Here is a 21,971-nt window from a genome sequence, read left to right on the forward strand (position 1 = left end):
AGGGCAATAGCAATGACCTATAATGTTTTAGGAGTTTCTTAGCTGTCCCTGACCAACAACTTCTCATGCCAGGTGTGTTAGGTAGTTTACAGCTCTGGGGAGAGCATTGTCAGCCCAGATGGGAAAGTTTCATTTAAATTATTTGTTTTATGTATATACTCACATGCATGATAGGTATTTTTAGGTAGATAATAGTAGTTTCCTTTTGACTTTTTCAGACAAGAAGGAAGAAGGAAAGTATGGTAGATGGATAGAAAAAAGAAATAGTCTAATGTTCTGCTTCTTAAACCGTATGACTTATGACAGAGATCAGGGATAGGATGAAAGAATTTTAACAGTAGTGAGGGATTTATTTCTGAAGACTTAACTTCTGCTTGCCAATTGCTAGCTAACTATACAAGTACAAGAGTTCTTGCACCATATATCCCATATAAAGATTACAATGTTTTATAGCCATAATTGCTGCTTAGAAACGGTTCTCAATCAAAACTTCTTGCTGTGTGTGGATGTTTTGCTTTCCAATTATCTTAACCTGTTTTTCCTTAACAATTTTCATGTTTCCAGAGATTTATAGCCCTATGGTTTTTTTTCCAATTTCTATTGAAGAAGAAGCTGCTAATGTTGGGATTCTGTGCTTCTTCCCAATACTACAAGGAAGGAAGAAGAGGAAGAATGCGAGAGAAAGGAAGAGAAAGGGGGAGATAAAAAAAGAAAAAAAGGGATGTGTATCACCACCTTATGGTAGAAAAAGCATTTGAGGACTGGGCATGTAGCTCAGTGGTAAAATGTGTGCAAGGGAAAGGCCCAACAAACAGGAGAAGTTTTATAATATGAATCTCAGTAGGACAGTTGAGATAAGAGCCTACTTACCATCTTAAGTAGGTGTTACATATACAGTCTCACCAAGGAAATAAATTAAGGAAGCACATTTTGTTCCCAGTTTACTGAAAATGTTTGAAATCAGAAATAAATGTGTTTTAGCTCTACTTAAATTCATTCATTTATTCTTGTATTCTTGGCAATAAGTGTCATAGTATTCAGGAACAGCTCAAAATCAGAATTGTCAAATTATCTCCGAAGGCAGGGGGAGAAACTTGAAGTGTTTTTTTTTTTTTTGTCTTCTGTAGGATTCTTAGACTATAATTTAGAGCTAAATATGTTGGTCACAAGTAAATTCATGTCCTAGGAACCAATTATGTTGTAATTCTATCAGCACATGTAAGTGGACAGGTATCTTAATGAATTGTTTTAACTATCAGAATATAATTAAGTCTTGAAACAATTTGGCAATGCAGATGTGGGTACAGGACCTTCTCCTTGATTGTTGTTTGAGAGTATTAGTGTAAATATTCAAAAAAATTGAGGTGAAAGCTGAAGGTTTTAATAAGTGTGGTTTTTCAATTAATTAATTTCCACTTTTAATATACTCAATATTACTCTGATTTGTTGCAGCATGAATGAAAGTTTGAAAGAACTGAAAGCAGCTCCAAGTTCCACCTTACTAATTCCTTTAATCATTTTATCAAACCTTTAGCTTTTGCAGTAGAATTTCTTTAAGTCTTTGAGTATTTAGTACACTTATTTATATAAAAAGAAAGAAGCCAGGAAAGTATTATTTTTCTTCCTGCAAAAGGAAGAATCAAAGAAACTATAGTTACCAGATTTACATTTTTAATATTTAATTATTTCTGATTATTTTCTAAAAGAAGAGAGAGGGATAATGGCTAGTAAGACCAAACGTAGACAAAATATCAGAGTAGGAAAAAGTGAAAAAGAAGGAAACCAGGAACAAAGTAGTTAATAGAAATAGTATCTCCCAGCTTTACATTTTCTCATTCAACTGTTTTGTATTCTAAAACTCTTAATCTTTTCAGGTATTCTGCAGGTCAAAACACATCCTTCTCGGAAAAAGCAGTGTCAGCTAGGACAGCCATAAAGTAGATACCACACATGACTGAGTTTCAACCACTGCTCGTAGGAAATCTTGATGGCATAAGAACATATATACAGCAGTGCCCTATGTGAGGATAACTTGGTTTCCAGCCACAGTTACCCTAACAGCAAACATTTGAGTGGCATCTAATGGGTCATAAATGAGCTTTTCTGTCCTCTTTTTGTGTCATTAGTCACAGGGGAAAGCATTCCTGTATTACTAGCTAGTTGTTTCACTTCTTTGTCTCCTTGCACTTATCTTCTAGACAGATTCTGAAAAAAAAAAAGGAGATTGGGGAATGGAAGAAAAGGTTTTAAATTGTCTTCTGGCATCTGGCAAAGGACTTGAATAGAGCATGTCTTTTGACTCTGATAAACACTTGTAAGCAGACATCTAATGAGGAGAGGCTAGTGTTTTTAATCCTCTAATCAGGCTCTATCTTACCCTGTAGAGATAGGATACTTTCTGAATCCTATCTCTAAACAATAGCATCAAATGTCTGTCTTTGGAAGGGAGCTAAGTGAATAGAGGTCTATCCTCAGTTTGGGAAGAGGTCTGATTGTGAAGGTTAATAGCACCATTCTTACAGAAAAAAGATCATCCATTGCCCAAATTGGGAAGCCACATCAGATGCTTGAGCTAACCAAACATTCCTTAATCAATTTTCTAGTCACTTAACTAGTCTACTCACACCAACTAGTCACTAGTCATGTTCTATTTAAAACAGCCACCACTAATCAGAATTACAGTTTCTCACCTATGAGCTAACATTAATTCAGTTATTTTGGTTGGTATACTTTCTCATGCTTGTAGGCGCATTTGTCTGGATATCTGAAATGATGATCTTGTTTGTATTACAGAGCTCTTATTTGGAAGACAGTGAGTCAGCATCATTGCTTTGCTGTGAATGTGGAGAATCAGAAATCTTTAGTGATTTCAATGTACGTAGGTATATGTATACATATACAAATAACATACAGCCTTTGGTAATTAATTAAAAACTTTTGGGGGTGGTGAAATTGGCTCTTAATGCAACTAATATAGTGCCTATTATTTCACCTATTTGACCTTACTCAGACATAATATAGGAAGACAAATAGGTGACTCAGAATGAGTGTATGTGTGCATGTGTGTCATCTATAACTACTGTGCTATATTTAGTGGGTGGTAATCTCTACTCAAGGCATATCTATTAAAGTAATAAAATGTTGAATCCTGGAATTTTTAATGTATCTCCTTCTATAATTGTCTATAAGACTTTAATTGTCTTTGCCCCCCCCACAGATATATTTTGTTGTTGTTGTTTCTAGGGAGCTTTATTACACCACAAGTTTTGAACTCTTTGGTTTTTTTGTTTTATTTTGTTTTGTTGTTTTGGTGAGACAGGCTTTCTCACAAAATGACCATTGAATACATATCTAAAAAAAAGAAAAGACATCCTTGGTCTCTGTTCTGTGCTTCTCCTATAATCCCAAATGCCTTTTCTTCCCTCCCTAAATCTTAGTGCTTTTAGTTATGCTCTTCTTTGTCATGACACTTGTGCAGATTTGGAATGGCACTGGGAGAAAAGATTTAATGAAGGCATATTTTGTGATTGCCATACTTACAGGCAACTGGGCTGCTCTTGTCAATCCAGCTCCAACTACCATTTTATAGGTGACCCAAGATGTCTTGGTATCAAATTGAAGCTTAGAAACATGGCAACCATTTTTCCCACTCAGAGATTTGTTCTGTGTCTAGGCTATACAGTAAATCCTTCTTTTAAAAAATCCTAAAAATAATAGTTAGTATGACATACTAAATTACAGTATTCTTTGAATTGATTTTGACTGCCCCCCAGCACACACACACACACACACACACACACACACACACACACACACACTTTTACTATATTTGGTTTCTTCCAATACATAGCTGTGACTAAAATTAGGCCATACAACTAAGTTCTGTGTGTATCAGATGTTTATTGTAGGTCATAGCAATCATGGAAACAACATGTCTTGGAGTTGTTTCTCAGGTTTACATTGCAACACTCCTTACCCTTTATCTTCATGGTACAGTTTTAGGACATTCTTTACTAATTATATTGACTCACCTGGTTGAATTTCATTCCATCTTGATGAAGAGTCTGGAATGGCATGAATTCAGTTATTGTGACTCATAAGTAGCTGGAGTGGTGCTCATTTCCCTAGTGCTTACAAACATTAACTGATGAATCTACACAAACACTCTTTTGTCACTATTTTGCAGATGACAGACTTAGTGTTGAAAGGTTATAAGATAGTTCAGTATTTTGTAATATGGAGGGACAGTGCTGACATCACATCTCAGCTGACAGTTATCAGTGAGCTCATTACCAAAGAGCAGAATCATTGATGGATTATATACCAGGCTCCTATATAGTACCCTACAGGATACATTTTGTTCAGTGTGTGATGAAATCCTCTCAGCTTTACTGACTTATTGTTTGGGCTGCCTTTCTCTCAAAGAAATCAGTACATGAAAATCTATTTTTTAAAAATTTAAGCATGTCGGAAAAGGGTGGCTCTAGTTTTAGTAGTTTTTCAGCCTTGCAAACAATGACATAGGTGTTTGTACTCAGGAAATTCTGGATTTCTTTTCCTTTCTCTCCTCCCACCTACACCTCTCTCCCAGTAGTATATCTATAGGTCACTCAGGCTATCTTGGAACTTGCCATATAACCTAAGCCAGCCTCAAGTTTGTAATCTTCCTGCTTTTACTTTCTCGGTGCTAGAATTACTGACAGTTATTCTATAGCCATTTTACAGTTATTTAATAGCCATTATTCATTTGAAAAGTCAGGTTGTGGTCTTGCCATGTAGGCCCGATGATCTGCGTTTGATTTACATGTTCCAAAAGTCATACTTTTTTTTTTTTTTTTTTTTTGTTTTTGGTTTTTCGAGACAGGGTTTCTCTGTATTGTTTTGGATCCTGTCCTGGAACTAGCTCTTGTAGACCAGGCTGGCCTCGAACTCACAGAGATCTGCCTGCCTCTGCCTCCCGAGTGCTGGGATTAAAGACGTGCGCCACCAACACCCGGCTCCGAAATCATTCTTTGAACTCCATACATAGGCTGGTAAATACACGCACATACACACACACACTCACACACACCATGTAGTAAGTTTGTTTTTTCTCTTAAAAAAGCAAAGCTATGAGTTAAGTGCGGGGTATACATACTAAGAAGGTTGAAACAGGAGGATCTTGAGTTCCAAGTCAGCCTAGGCTATATGTCAAGACCCTGTCTCAACACACACACACACACACACACACACACACACACAGAGAGAGAGAGCAAATGGACTGATAATTTTTTGTTATTGTTGCTTTGTTGTTTGGTTGGTTTTTTGTTTGTTTGTTTTGTTGCTTTGATTTTTGAGGCATTGTTTCATGTATCCAAGGTTGGCCTCAGACTCACTGTATAGCCAAAGATGACTATGAATTCCTGATCCTTTTGCCTCCATCTCCAGAGTGCTCAGACCACAAGCATGCAGTACTATGCTTGTGATGTGCACTGCTGGAGATCAAATTTAGTGCTTTGTGCATGCTAGGCAAGCACTTCACCATGAAGTAACAACCTCACTGGACTGGCTGGAGTTATGCTTCTTTATCTTTCTTTAAAGGTATTATGTTTTGCTCACCGGGAGTATTTCCCACCCTCCCACCCATTTCTGCACTTATTCCTACTCCTATTATCAAAGGAAGAGGTCCTTCCTAATTTAAAGGTGTGGGCTGGGCAAATAGCTCGGTGGTGGGGTGCTTGTCTAGTATGCACACAGTTCTGAGTATCACACTTTCATACACACAAAGTCACAGTATTCTGAAGATTTAATATTAGGATGATGTTATTTGTAGAGCAAACATTGAAATTCCTATTTTTTAACTTTCTTCAAGGGAACTCATATGGGATCATGATAACTATTTGAAGTGGAAGTACTCATGTAAAGAGTTAGATGACTAAGTGATTAAGTCAAATCACCAAAAAACTGTAATCTTGGGGTAATAATGGTATGAACTTGGTTAGGTATACTCATTCATTCATCAAGCATTGGTTGACTCATATATATATATAAATCACTGGGTATAAAGCTATTGGGTGTGGACATAAAATGCATAATCTCTGCTTAAAGAATGCATAATCATCAAGTTAGTTTTGTGAGTGGTTATGAAAAGGAGAGGGAAAAATTGTTAAGTATTGTATATAGCAAGAAGAGAAGAAATTTAGATAAATGGTAAAAATTTTGGTCTGAAGCCAAGTTGTCTAGAGGACTGGCGGCCTTACATCTCATGCAGCATTCCTAGAAGAAAAAGGAGGTCCCTGCCCTTTTTTTGGTTCCACTTGGATTATGGTTAGAAGCAGCTACTTGCTTCCTAGGGACTGTGAGTAAAAGAGATCACAGAAAAATAACAGTCCTAATTGCAGAAGTTTCACTTAGGCTCTAGAAAAGAATGTCATGGGTACTGGGAATGAGGATGGGGGTAAGAACGTGGTGTCCTTATCAACTAGCTAGCTGGACTACTACTGTGACTGAAGCAGCCACTGAGAATATTGAGGGTCCTGAGGTTTCTCTTTTTATTTTTAGCCCCTTACCTGCTGCCATCAAGCCTAAAAGGAGAAAAGGTTCTGGAGAAGCTGCAGTTCCAATTACTGGGCTTAGAGGGCTCAGCTGTGAACATCTGGTTCCATAGCTATTGTAGGTCTATTTCGTCCTCAGGCAGGTGATTGAAATACTTACTTTGTTAGTTTTTTTTCCAGGAAGAAAACATTTCTTTCACTTCGTTGCTCTTCTGACCCCATCCCTACACAATTACGCACTAGATAATTATGTTGTTTTGTGGTGTGTTTTATTCTTTTGTTTGATTTTTTTATATCCTTATAGGGAATGCATTTTATCTCTGAGAAATTTTAGCTCAGTGAAAGGAAGAAATGTTGGCCCTTTGCATTACTAAAGAAAAATTTAAAAGAAAAGAAAATCTAAAATGTACGATTATTTGGTTGAAAATATTTTACATTGATTGATTGTGCTGGGATCAAACCCAGGGCTTCATACACACCAATCATATTCTGTACCACTGAGTGTACACAACCTCATTACATCTTAGTCTGTAGTTTTACATTCTCTTCTAGGGCAAGGCAGAGTCTTAGGGTGTTCTAGGCTGGAGGAAATGATGATGGCATGTAGCCTATAGCAAGCAATAGACTTTTAGAAGTCAGCTTCTATGGGAGTTTTCACATGGAGTCATTTTGTGGAGTGAAAGAATGGATTTGGGGAGATATCTCTCTCTCTGTCTCTCTCTGTCTCTCTCTGTCTCTCTCTGTCTCTCTCTGTCTCTCTCTGTCTCTCTCTCTCTCTCTCTCTCTCTCTCTCTCTCTCTCTCTCTCTCTTTGGTTTTGTTTTTTGAGAAAGGGTTTCTCTGTATAACAACCTTGGCTGTCCTGAAACTCACTCTGGAGACCAGGCTGCCCTCAAACTCACAGAGATCTGCCTTCGGTCTGCCTCCTGAGTGCTGGGATCAAAGGCATGTACCACCACCCCCTGGCTAAGAAAGAATATTTAAACTAACATTAAGTTCAGGATGGGAAAATTAAAGCAAAACTATTAGCATTAAAATAAGCCCTAACTGGTAAGCCAACATTTATGCTTTCTCCCCACCCCTCACCCCCAACTAGTAAGGATCAAGTCCCAGGAACTCTCCCACTAAGCTAAATCCCAAGCATAAAAATTGAAAGGACTTTAATCTTTAGAGTCTTCTGATGTACCTTGTTCTTTTTTTTGGGGGGGGTGAGACAGAGTTTCTCTGTGGCTTTGGAGGCTGTCCTGGAACTAGCTCTTATAGATCAGGCTGGTCTCAGAACTCACAGAGATCCACCTGTCTCTGCCTCCCAAGTGCTGGGATTAAAGGTATGTACCACTACTGCCCTGTGTACCTTGTCCTTGTATGTTTTAAAACCTATATATGGGATTATCAGACTCATGATATCAAATAATGAAAGGAACCTAGAGAGGTTCAGTGGTTGACATATTTCCTGTTGTTAGTATGTAAAGGTTGTAAGCACAAATGTTATGTTTGTGGGTAGCAGATATAGTAATAGCAATCTGGTTGACTGGAGGGTAGTGATGTACAGGCCTACAGCAAGCAAGCCTGGCCATTTCTGATTGTTTGTATTAACCATCTTCCTTTTTGTTCTCTGTACTACATTGTTTTAGTCAGTGTCCTATTGATGTAAAGAGAGACCATGACCACAGTAACTTTTATAAAAGAAAACATTTAATTGGGGCTGGCTTAACATCATGGCAGGGAGCATGGCAGCATTCAAGCAAGCATGGTGCTGGAGAGTAGCTGAGAGTTACACATTGGGATCAGGAGGGAGAAAGAGAGAGGGAGGGAGGGAGGGAGGGAGGGAGGGAGGGAGGGAGGGAAGGAGGGAGGGAGGGAGGGAAGGAGAGAGGGGAGAAACGGAGAAACTGGGTCTGGCTTGAGCATTTGAAACCTCAAAGCCTACCCCCAGTGACACAGTTCAACAAGGCCACGCCTCCTAAGAGTAATACTTCTATGAGCCTATGGGGACCATTTTCATTCAAATCACCACATTCCACTCCTTGGCCCCCATAGGCTTGTTGCTGTATCATAATGCAAAATTCACTTAGTTCAACTTCAAAAGTACCCATAGTCCACCACAATTCAAAGTCTCTGAGACTCAATGCAATCTCTTAACTATAGCAACCTATAAAACAAAAATGAAAATGTAGATCACATACTTGCAACATACAATGACACAGAATATACATTACCATTCCAAAATGGAGGAAAGGGAGCATATTAAAGAAATACTGGACCAACGGAAGATAAAAAACCAGCTGGGCAAACTCCAAACTCTGCATTTCCATGTCTGATGTCAGAGTGCTCTTTGGATCTCCAATTCCTTTCAGCTTTGTTGACTGCAACACACTTTCTCTTGGGCTGGTTCCATTCCCTGTTAGCAGCTTTCCTCAGCAGTTATCTCACAACTCTGGCATCTCCAACATCTTGGGTTCTCCAAGGCAATCCAGGCTTCACATTCACAGCTTCTTGCACTGACTTCTCTGGGCCTCCACAAAGGGACACTCCATCCACACCTGACCTCAGCAGCTTTTCTTAGTCACAGAGGGTACGTCCTTGACTCTAGAGCCAGAACCACATGACCAAAGCTGCCAAGTTCTGCTGCTTGTTGGGAGTGAACATGGCCCCCTCCTTCAAATACATCTTTACCAGCTTTCTGCTTTTGATGGTTTCCTTCCCTGTCTAAGCTTGGGTGTCCTGGCATTTGATCAAGATGGCCTCAAATTCAGGGATCTGCCTGCCTCTGCTTCCCAAGTGCTAGGATTAAAGACATGTGCCACCATAGCTGCCCCTAAGATTTTCTTTAATTCTTTTTCACAACTTGGAAGATTAACTGGGTGAGGTCTTGCCTTGAGGTCACCATCCCCTTCATTGTGTTTATCATCAGGTTTTCTTTAAACTTTTTATCTCTTTGAGCACTGGACTTGACTCCATTAAACTTTCTGGTGCTCCTTTTCTCCTCAAACTGTACATTTTTTTATTTTTCCTTTCCCAGCTTGCTCCTTTTCATTATAGATCAGCATAAGTATGGCTGCTAGTAACCAAGCAACGCAGTCAATCCTAAACTGTATGAAAATCTCTGCCAAATTAGTTAATCCATAACTCTTCAATTTAGCTCAGGCATATTTTTTTTGGACAAGGGCAAAAAGTAGCCATAACCAAAATATTACAAAAATGGTCTCTAGGCCACATACTAATATTCTCTTCTGAAACCCACAGTTCAGATCACCCTCAGCACCACTTCCATGCTCCTACTAGGATGGTCCATTAAGCCCCCTTAAAGCATTCAACTGCTTTCCTAATCCCAAAGTCCACATTCCTTCAAGCAAAAGTACAGTCAGGCCTATTACAGCCGTGCCAAGTCCTTGGTACCAACTTGTGCCTAAGCATCTCCTCACAGCAACAGGGCACTGACTAAGACATAGGTGTATTTCTATTTCTTTTGCAGACCCTTTTGCAGAAACAGTTTCACTAGACAACACTAACAAATGTGAATAGGAAAAAATAAAAATTAATTCTAAGGAAAAGATTTGATTATGAGTTTCAGATGTTTAAGAGCTGACCCATTAGCATTCAGAGTTATCTGAATTGTTTCTGCATCACTTCCAAATCATAGGAATCACTCATTAGGACATATAGTTAGAATAGGAATAAAAAGTGCTGCAGGAAAGAGTTTGATCATGAACTATATTCCTGCTTTCTTCTTTGAAGGGGTTCTGACCCAAATGATTATACTGGTATAATGACTATACTGATTAAGCTGCTTCTGCTGTTACAAATACTTGAATTCATTTCAGTATGTTATAAGATGGAGTAGCTCAGCTATTTGAGCTTAGAAAAATAAGTCTGAGAAATAATTTTGTTTTCTTTTTATGATGTCTTGAGTGCCATGTTGGAGAAAATACAATTTGAAATTATTTTAAATATGGAGTATATTTATGAAAATAGAATTATTTAGCTCAGTGAGATCCATTGTGGCTTCATATTAGAATACCCTAGGGATCTTTTAAAATAAATTTAATAACCGTACCTACCCAAATACTGCTAAATTGGAATCTCTGATTGAAACCCAAGAACTTGTATTTTTTTAACTTTTTATTATTTTAATTTTAAATAGCTTGCTTCACATGTCAATCCCAATTCCCTCTCCCGCCCCTCCAAGAACTTGTACTTTTAAAGTGCTCCCAGGATTACTCTAACATCAATCAGGAGTTCAGAGCCACCAATTTGTTGTTGTTGTTTTGTTTGTTTGATTTTTGTTTTGGGGGTTGTTATTGTTTTTTAAACTCTGCTAAGTTTTGCATCACCAAACCATAGATTCAGTCTGCAGCATTTATAACATCTGTTTTCTTGAAGAGCAGATGATACTTGAAATGAACTTAAATCTTAAGAGTTGACTGTAAACATATAATTATGCAACTACAACACTTTGAACTTGTACATGTGAATTTATTCCTTGGCTAGACTTCTCTTGAAAGAAGAGCAGAGACTAAAATTAGGTGACCCAAATCTACCTTAAGAGGGAAATTTCCATGCTGGGCGTTGGTGGCACATGCCTTTAATCCCAGCACTCGGGAGGCAGAGGCAGGCGGACCCTCTGTGAGTTCGAAGCCAGCCTTGTCTACAAGAGCTAGTTCCAGGACAGCCCCCAAAACCACAGAGGAACCCTGTCTCGAAAAACAAAAAACAAAACCAAAGAAAAAAAAAGAGTGAAATTTCCAAAGCTCATGGAAGACTATAGATTTAAACTTTCTGTAGCAACACTTGGAGCTACAGAAAAAATTAGAGGACAGTTTTTCTTTGCACTTTTAAAATGTTTTTATTGGCATATGCTAATTATATGTAATAGTTGTTTCACTGTGGCATTTCCATACAGATATATATTTTTCACTTTTATTAAACTAAAATATACATAAGGAAAAATATAATTGTTGTCACTTTATGTAATGAGTTGTTCAAACTGTTTGTACTAGCTACTTTTATCATTATGACAAATGCCTGGCAAGAAGCAAATGACTAAGGCTTTGACTTACAATTCAATCATGGCAGAGAAGGCACAGTGACAGGAGCAGGAGGCCAGCAGTCACACCCTGCAGAAGAATTGCCACAAGGACCATCTTCCTCCAGCAAGGCTCCATTCCCTAAAGTTTCCCAACCTTCCCAAACAGTATCAACAGCTGGAAAACGAGTGCATACACCAGGAAATGGGATGTTATCACCCACCTTTCAGTCATCCCTCTCTCACTCTTTCCTACTAGTCATCAGTCATCATCCTCCAGGAATAGCCATTTCCTAATTTATTTGATCACGTGAATTTAAAAATTTTTAAAACATTTTAAGAGTGTATTGTGTTTCCATGTATGCATGCATGTGTGTGTATCTCTGTGTGTGAATACATGTGTTTGTGTGCATGGGTGCACACCTGTGTTTGTGTATCTCTGTGTGTGAATGCTTGTGTTTATGTGCTTATGTGCATGCATGTGCATGAGTGTACATGTGTGGTTGTGTGTGGCTTTGTGTGTATGTATCTGTGTATGCAGTGCCTTTTGGCCACATGATTTTTATGTGGGTATTAAAATATATATATGTGTGTATATATATATATATATATATAATTAGAAAACCTCTGTTTTCAGAATCAGGGCTAGAATCAGAGGACAGGATAAATTGCTCAGTAGTTAAGAGCACTTGCTGCTCTTGAAAAGGACATGGTTCAATTCCCAGCACCCATATCAGGTAGATCACAAACATGTGTGATCATGTAATTCCAGTTCTAGAGGATTCAACACACTCCTCTGGCCTTCACAAGCACCTGCGTGCACATGGTGTAAATAGAAAAAAGCAGGCAAACATACACAACACATAAATAAATTTTAAAAGAATCATAAAAATAGTTAAAAGAACTCAGGCTCAGGATTCAGCTTGGGTCAGAGTCTAAACTTTACTATTTACTGTCTGTGTGACTCTACTTTAAGCCTCACATCCCCCATCCATAAAATGGAGGTAAATACTTGTCCTGTGGGATTGTTACAAATAATCAAGATAATTTTTTAATATTTTATTTATTTATGTATTGTGTATACAGTCTTCTGCCTGCATGCCAGCAGAGGGCACCAGATCTCATTCAAGGTGGTTGTGAGCCACCATGTGGTCCCTGAGAATTGAACTCAGGACCTCTGGAAGAGCAGCCAGTGCTCTTAACCTCTGAGCCATCTCTCCAGCCCCCGATAATTTTAAGTTAAGAACTAGAGGGCCAAGGCTGGCAGGATGGCTCAGTAGGTAAAGGTCCCTGCCACCAAACCTTGTAAGCAGAAGTCAATACTTGTATGGTGGAGGGAAAGAAAGAACAACTTGACCTTCAACTTCCACATGTGTGCCAGGCATATGCACGTCCCCACCACCACACAAACACACCACATGTATGTGTGCATCAATAAATTAAAACATAGTTAAATTTTAAAAGAAGCTAGAGGGCTTAGTACAGGATCTGTACTGAGTAGACAAGCAGAGACAGATGCAGGATTCTCTTGTATCACCATCTCTGCAGCAGAACCAAAACAGCATCACTATTGTCTGTGGTCACAATTCAGTGTATACTTCTGCTGTACAGGGAAAAACAATAGGCGTCTTGACCATTTTTCCTTTTCTTCACCATCCATTATTATGTCACAACTAAAATGGCAACTTCTGAAGAAGGAAGATTGTGAATTCAGAACCAGCCAGAGTGCCATAGTGAGATACTATCTCAAAAAGAGCAAAACAAAACAAGGTCAGAAATCTTATCATACATTGTTTTACTCCTTATAGCTTATAGGACAATGATTTGCAAATTAGACATAGTTAATACCATATCTAGAAAAATCCAAAACTGATGCTCCAGGGACACCGTGCTTTCCAATACCTCTTTTAAGATCAGAGCCATCTTTATATATCTGTCATGGAGAATGCAGGATGTAGCAGTAAAACAATTATAGCAAACCCCAGAAACTTGATCTAATTTGCAGAACCAAGCAAATAAAAGCTCCAATTGGATTATCTTGAGCCTGTTTGTATCTACAAGAACAGTGTGGGCTCTTGATGACTGAGCCATCTCTGACTCTCTAGATTGCTCTTAATGGGATGCTGTTATTTTGTTGGTAGGAGGTAAGGGGCAAATGGAGTAATAGTTCTCAGTTCTGATTTGCAAAAGAATAATCTGTAATTTTTTAATGAAGAAACTTAAATCTCATCTTTAGAGGTTTCTTACTAAGTAGGTTTTGGGTGGGACTTAATAAAGACCTCTATAAAGGCTTGTGAGTGATGGTGCAGCCACTGTTGAAGTTCACAAGTCTCAGAAATTCATTAGGAAAGGATTAAAAGGTTTGGGAGTATCTGAAGACTGGATTTGGAATATTATGAAGACTGACTGCAAAAGCATAGGAAGATTGAGGTAGCTTAAATGTTCATCTTATGTGTCCATAAATAAGATGGGGTATTTCACTGGTAATGAGATAACTTGGGCTTTTGCAGCCAGATTACTTCTCTAGTCTATAAATTTCTTGAGTGCAGTCACCATGTACTCAAGTATAGCCTTTCTCTCAGGTGTCTCAGAGCTTCAGGTGGATTCCCAGTGACGCTGCTATTTCAGTCATTAGGCAAGAGCTAGAGAAAACAGTGGGTAGCCATGATTAAGCAAATATGATGACAGTTTTAAATTTAAAAGCTGCTTAATCTCAGTGAGTCTTCTGAGTTATCCCCAATGACTTTTGTATGTTTTTCTTCACAACGTGCTTCTGCAGTGGGGAAGCAGGAGTAATTCTTCATCTAACTGATAATTTAGAAAGTTGAATTTTACAAGGTCTGGTGACTTGCTGAGAAGTGTTTATAACTGAAATGACTAACATTTGTGAATAACTGACCCTATGTCTGACCCCATACTAAAATTTTTATGTGTGTTATCTAACATTGCATTTTATGCCAATAGTCTTATATAACCTTGATTTTAAAAAGACAAGACTGAACTCATTTGTTCTGCACTGTTCTGTCTGCATCAGGCACCAAGCAAGGCAATGAGCATCCAGTGATGGCCAAAGCAAAACCTGTACTTATAGAATTTATCATCCATTGTGGAAGATAGAAAATAAAAAGTAAATAACTACTTATGAAATATGATATTATAAAATGCAAATGGGGAAACAGTTATTAAAAATAACAAGACGTGATAGCCATTTAGATAAATAATGTTCAAGAAAGACCTCCCCAGCATGGTAATATTTTAGTTCAGAACAGCTAAAAGATTAGTTTTAGGGTGACATATCTAGTAAGTAGTGACTTCAGGTCTGATTCTTAAGGCTGTGCTCACCATGCCATCTACTTGTCAGATATGTGCTTGGAATTCACTGCAGGCTATGACTCTCCTCTGTGTCACATCAGTATTCCTACTATGACAATATACTAGATTTTCAAAAGAGGCATTATAGAATGTATTAATAATGTAATAATAATAATAAACTAATTCTTTGAAAAGAGCTCAGTCTCCTAAGATGCTTCTTTAAAGGGGAAGCAAGAGAAGCCATAAGTACTATATGAATTTCAACAGATGATAGACACTGAAAGAGTCCAAGTCTGCTGTAACTGCACCAAGTACATTTGCATGAGGAAGTGCCCTGGCATGCACCAGCTAGGACTGGAAGTTCCATTTGGATCAACATCTCATTTCCTGGTCTTACTTGAACTTAACTCACAAAGGCCTGATCCAGGAGCCAAGCAGAATAATGCTGCAGGAAGAAGCTATCTAGGAGGTGTTAAGTGATGGGTAGAATCTCCAGGTGTTTGGGAAAAATGTGGTAAGAAAGAAAATTCTGCCTCTGGGAGGGAACAGTGAAGTACACCTTGAATTTAAATGCTGTGGTCTCCTGATTGCAATACAGTGCTTGGTTAACTAAGTTACTTTTTGTGTTAGGGTTTTTATTGCTTTGAAGAGACACCATGACCACAGCAACTCTAATAAAGTAAGAACATTTATTTGGGGTGGCTTTCTTACAGTTCAGAGGTTCAGTCCATTATCATTATAGTGGGACATGGCAGTGTACAGGCAGATGTCGTGCTGGAGCTGAGAGTGCTATATCTTGGAGGCAACAGGAAGTCAGCTGAGACACTGGGCGGTATCGTGAGCAGAGGAAACCTCAAAGCCCACCCCAACAGTTACACACTTCCTCCAACAAGGCCATACCCACTCCACCACATCACACCTCCTCATGGTGCCACTCCCTGTGAGATGAGAGCCAATTTCATTCAAACTGTCACACTTTTTAAAAAGTTTTTTTCCCCAGAGTATCTCCAATTGCCTTTTGTTCTAGAGGATCCTGTCTAAATTTTTTCCTCCAAGGAAATCACAACACTTCTTAGGCTGGCCAGATTCAGCAGACATGTAAAGCAGGTTCTCTGATTCTGGGTTATGATTCTGTTTAGATGTGTTTAATGTAAGTTCAGAAAAACAATCATGTATCATATTCATATAAACATTGTACTTGATGAATATATTGATGGAGATTATACATCAGTTTGATCTTGGTAATCTGACAGTTTAGACCTAAAAATCTAATTCTTAAAATTTTCCTCTAAATTGTTTAAAAAGAAGATAGCAAGTATACTACAGTAATGGATATTTTCAGTAATGGAGAGTTATGTGATGGTTTTGGTAATAGTCAAGTAAACTTTGATGTTATTAACATTCATTCATTGAAGCCATTAACATTAAAAGGACTAAAATTATTTTTAAAAACTGTACAGTTTCAGGAGAAATTTTATAAGAAATCTTAAATGGAAAAGTAAATTGGAAAAGTACATTTTTATGCTTATCTGTTTATGTTTATCTATTTTTTAAAAATTAGATCAGAATTCAACAACTGCCTGTAACTCAGCTTCAGGGGTACCCAATGCTTTTTTGCCAATATGGGCACCAGAACTCTGTTGCACATTACCTACTGGCACATTCACACATATACACTTTAATAATAATAAATATTTTAAAGGGGTGTGGCTGGAGAGATGACACAGCAGCAAAGACCACTGGCTGCTCTTCCAAAAGACATGGGTTCAGTTCCTAGCACCCACATGGTAGCTCACAACCATCTGTAACTCCAGCTCCACGGAATCCGATACTCTCTTCTGGCCTCTGAGGGCATCAGGCATACATGTGGTATACAAACATACATCTAGGCAAAACATTCATACATATAAAATAAAAACTTTTTTAAAAACAATAAAAACGTAGTCTGGATGTCACAGTTCACTGCTGAAATCCCAGCAATGTGGATGATGAAGCTGGAGGATCAACATGAGTTATGGTCATCCTGTGCTATACATCAAGTTCTCATCCATCCTGGGCTACCAAGCAACCAAGACCCTGTCTCAAAATAGACACACACACACACACACACAGAGAGAGAGAGAGAGAGAGAGAGAGAGAGAGAGAGAGAGAGAGAGAGAGAGAGACAGAGAGAGAGACAGAGACAGAGACAGAGAGAGAGACAGAGAGAGAGACAGAGACAGAGACAGAGAGAGAGACAGAGAGACAGAGAGAGAGACACAGACAGAGAGAGAGACACAGACACAGACAGACAGACAGATAGATAGACAGAAACAGACAGACAGAGACAGAGAGAGGAGACAACTTCAGCAGAGGCATTAAATGTAAACAGTTTCATTCAGATGAGGAGGACTTGAAGGGCTTTGGAGTGTCAAAGCCATCTTATTTAGAATCAGTTTTTAAAGTTTACTTTAGATTATTGTTGTTTTAAGACAGAATCATATTATGTAACTTAAGCTGTGCTGGAACTTTCACTTTAGATTTCTAATGCTGAATTCAGATTCAACAATGTGATAGCTCTGTATTGGAATATTTTACTAGTAGTCATAAAGGTGGGAAGACAGGATTTTGTCCAAAGTTAATACAAGTGAAAAGAAAGCTCTTACCACACACACCTCCCACCATTTAATCCTGAATCTCTCTATAGACTACTCTGAAGTCTTGGAACTGATTACTATATGGGTTATATTTGTAGATGTGTTCAGCTTGCTTTATAAGAGGCATCTTTATAAACTTTGTATATGTAATGACTCTTTCTTAAGGAGTTTTTTTCAGGGGATTGTTCGTTTTTGTTGTGGCACTAGCAATCCCTTACCTGGTCTATTTTTTGGTACCTTAAATGAGCTACAGGGGGCTAAAGAGATGGCCAAAGGGATGGAGTCCTCTTGCAGAGGACCCAGGTTCAGTTCTCAGCACCTAAACTGGGCGTCTCACAATTGCCTATAAGTCCAGATTCAACATCCCTTTCTGGTCTGCAAGGACACACACACACACACACACACACACACACACACACACACACACACACACACACTCACTCACTCACTCACTCACTCACTCACTGCATCTCCAGTACCCCATCCCTTTTTTTAAGTTTTATTTTGAGACAGAGTCTTGCTAAATTGCCCAGTTGGCCTCAAATTTACTGTCCTCCTTACTATATTTGAGAGTGGATTGTTTGGTTGTTTGGTTGGCTTGTTTTTTCACAACAGGGTTTGTCTGTGTAATGTAGCTATCCTGGAACTTGCTCTGTAGACCAGGCTTGTTCTTGAACTCACAGAGATTCTGTTGCCTCTGCCTTACCATTTCTGGGAATAAGGGCATGTGCTACCACTGCCTGGCACCTGGACTATATTAAGAATTCTGGCATTCAGAGAATTTATTGCCCTTCCTGTTGTGAACTTTATATAACAAGTAAATATCAATTACAGTTCACTAGAGCATTAATCAAATGCACTGTTGCCATGCAGTAATAATGTAAACTGTACCATCCAAAGTTATGTTTAAAGTGAATGCCCAGGCCATCATCTCTCATTAAGTCATACTTTAAGGAAGTATTGCTTTATTTCCTTCCCCAGTCATGTTTTCCATTGGTCTGGTTCTACTGCTCTACCTTGCACTAATTAAACTGGCTTAATCTGGAACAGCTGCACCAGTACAATATCAAAAGCAGAGGCAAAACTGGCCTGGGCACTTCTTTTACTGGCTGAATTCAGTTTCTTGACTGTGTGTTAAGGGCATGACCTTAGCTTTCATTTCTTGTGTATCTGGTTACCTTTCACTCATTTGTTCTTTTAACAAAGGTGTATAAGTACTTACTGTGTAGCAGGAACTATGTGGGTTGCTAAGGATATAGTGGTGTATATAGAAAATATGGTGCTTCCCTCTGCAACTTAACCTACTGGAGAAAGGGGATTAAGAAAATAATTATTCAGAAAAAAATTAAATTTCTTCAAAGTATGAAGTACCCATCCTATGAGAATGCAGGAAGCATCTAAGTTAGTTTGGAACAGGATGAACTTTGAAGGTTACAAAAGAAAGAACCCATGGAGAATTGGTGTTTGAAGTTATGCTCTTAAGTTGCTAGTTTAACTAAAACAGGGAAAAGTTGGATGGAAAGAATGGGAAAGGGGAGACTTTAAAGTCAGGAAACTGGCACAATCAAGGAATAGAAAGGAGGCTAGTGAGGCTAGAGTAAAAGAAAGGAGGGAATATACTTCACAAATACATGGTAAAGTCACAAAAGCCAGATAGGACAAAATCAAGACTTGGTGTGTAACTCTCTGACAAGAAGCCACTAAAAACTTTCCAGACTAGGACGATATTTTTTAAAAGCTCACCTAGCTTTCCTGTGGAGAATATGCTTATTTATTGATGTATGCCAGAGAGTGCAGGAACCTGGTATCTCTGTGACTGGGTTTGGTTTGCTTTAGCTTACTTGTCAAAGACTACAGCTCTTAATGAAAGGAAAGGTGACGGAAGGCAATATGGAGTACTGGTAAACAGTATGTGATTCTGAATAATTGTGTTTCTTTCTTAAATCTACATTTCTTTATACTAAGAATGGGAATAAAAAATGATATACCTACCTTGTGGAATTATCATGAAACTGAAGTAAGGGCAGCAAACTAAGTCCTGTCAATGTAAGCCTCTAATAAGTGTTAGGTACTACTGCACTCTGGAAGTCTTCTGAAGGGTTTGCATAGTCCTCTCAGAATCACTTGCCCTCGGTGACCCACAGAATAGCAGGACTCCATAGGTCACGTGGACTACTGGACTTTAGGAATCTAGACTCATCGGTTGATGGAGAAACAGCATACATATAGTTGAATTTTGCAGATAGTGTTTGGAGATAGAAAATATAAGGAGCTAGAGAGAGGATTTGGCAATTAAGAGCACTTGCTGCTCTTTCAGAGGATCCCAGCTTCAATTCCCAGCACCCATACAGCATCTCACAAATTGACTGTAACTCTAATTTTAGGGGGTCTAACCATCTTCTGGCCTCTTTTAGGCACTGCATGCATGTGGTGTCCAAATGTACAAGCAGGCAAAACACCCATACACATAAAATTAAAATAATATGAAAAAAAGAAATCGAAAGATAAAGAATGGTTTGTTGCAATCAAGTTCACTTACCTAATTTGTCAAATACTTATAATAGTTCATGAATAACAAATAATTCCATTCTTTAAAAATTAGCTGGGCAGTGGTAGCACATGCCTTTAATTTCAGCACTTGGGGGGCGGAGGCAGGTGGATCTCTCTAAGTTTGAGGGCAGCCTGATCTACAGAGTGAGTTCCAGGACAGTAAAGGTTGCACAGTTCTCTGTCTCAGAAAAAAATTAAAGTGAGCTTTGTATCTTGTTCTTGTCTGGTGTGATAACCCCACCTGCATAGCTGCCCTTTCTGTTATATAGTCCTTAAATTAAGATGAGAAGGCTTCAGCTTAATTATTCTGACATGGGGAGAGTGTTAGGAGAGAAAGAAATCAGCTAGGAAAAAAAATGCTGCTATCTAGCTGCTGTAGAATGATAAACCAGAGGGTTCTGCCTCAGATAAAAGGTGTGTGTGAGAGAGGGGGAAAGAGAGAGAGACAGAGACAGAGAGCGTGCCAAAAGACAGCACTGGGTTACCTGGGATTTGAGTCACAGGTGATTATGAACTGTCTGACATGAGTGCTGGGAACCAAACTTGAGTCCTTAGCAACAAGTGCTCTTAACTGCTGATTTCTCTCTCTAGCCCCATAACTGTCTTCTTTAAAACCATCTTCTTTAAGTATTTATCATACAGCGTCACAACTAAATCCTAAAGCAGTGTAGTATTGACATAGCTCTTTCTTCTTCTACCAGCCAACCATACCAGCTGTTTTAGTTATGTTGCTTGTCTTCCCCACTCTCTTTTTCTATATTCACTCAGTTTCTTTTAAAACCTATAATCTTTCTTTCATTGTTTATTAATCTTGCCCAGCTTCAAAAAGCTACACAGATGATTGTTTTATTCCTGTGGAAATATGTTTATCCAGATTTTGGGAAAAAGCAATAGGAAATACAAATTTATTTTATTGCTGTTGAATATTACTTATATTAGGAAAAGGAGATTTAATGCTTGGACGTGTTCCATCCCCCACATAGTATGTGCCAAGCACTATTCTTGCCACTTAAGACATGAACAAAGGAAAAACCACTGCCCCTATAAGCTAGTAATTGGATACCTGATACCATTTTACTCTCTGCCTCTTCCCAAGAACAATCAGACCTGTATTCAGATCCTCTTACTCCTACATTCTGTGTGTGATTTTCAGAAGTTACTCCTCTTACTTTTTAGTCATGTTATCATTCACCTAGGTGGCTAAAAAATCGACCATTGAATCTGCTATAAGAAAGAATTGCCTTATAAGGCACCCAGGTTTGTATTCCAAAGTGCCTTATATAAATAACTTAAGGAAATATTTTCCCAGGATTTACCCATAAGTATCCCCTAAGCATTTGTTTTTACAACTTATATGACTTAATTTCAGTAGCAATTTGTAGTATAAAAGCCAAGACCACATAGTTCATTTTTATAAGAATTTATCTAACGTTTGTAGTTAGAGAGGAAAGGGAGTGGTTATTGAAATTAAAAAAAAACTAGTCTTTGGGGGGATAGTTGCTATTTTTTGGTATGTTCTGTAACTTTTCTTTTGGAAAATTGTGTTCACTTTACTCCATGGTGTTTTGATAGTGCCACATGTTACTTGCTTTTTCTACCACTGAATGGTCATATTACTGTAACTCATGTCAAGCTGCTCTATCGTTTTCTTTGGATGCTGTGATAGCTTATCTTGGTTATCAACTTGGCACACCTAGGGAAGAGGGAACATCAATTGAAGAACTGCCCCTATCAGACTGGTCTATGAGTGTGTCTGTAGGGTCACTTTCTTAATGACTAATTGATTTAGAAAGGCCCTCCTTGGGTAATGCTATCTCTTGACAAGTAGGCCTGGGCTATATAAAAGGTAATTGAGACAAATGGAGACAGTAAACAATGTTCCTTCACTGTTTCTGCTCCAGGTTCCCTCCTTGAC

General features: G+C 38.4%; 1 protein-coding gene across 4 annotated transcripts in view; it reads left to right on the forward strand.

The window, feature by feature from the left end:
- Window positions 1-21,971, forward strand: part of Ssh2 (slingshot protein phosphatase 2) — a 262,347-nt gene that overhangs the window by 56,247 nt on the left and 184,129 nt on the right. For 2 of the 4 annotated variants that reach the window (XM_040749174.1, XM_040749172.1), the window contains exon 2: window positions 2,794-2,874. The exons of the other annotated variants lie outside the window; for them this stretch is intronic. In XM_040749174.1, the coding sequence (XP_040605108.1) occupies window positions 2,794-2,874 (81 nt within the window). The remainder of the gene's footprint in view (window positions 1-2,793; window positions 2,875-21,971) is intronic. 4 annotated transcript variants of the gene reach the window in all.

This window comes from Mesocricetus auratus, unplaced genomic scaffold, assembly GCF_017639785.1.
Source record: "Mesocricetus auratus isolate SY011 unplaced genomic scaffold, BCM_Maur_2.0 Super-Scaffold_100007, whole genome shotgun sequence".
In the NCBI taxonomy this organism is placed as follows: Eukaryota; Metazoa; Chordata; class Mammalia; order Rodentia; family Cricetidae; genus Mesocricetus; species Mesocricetus auratus.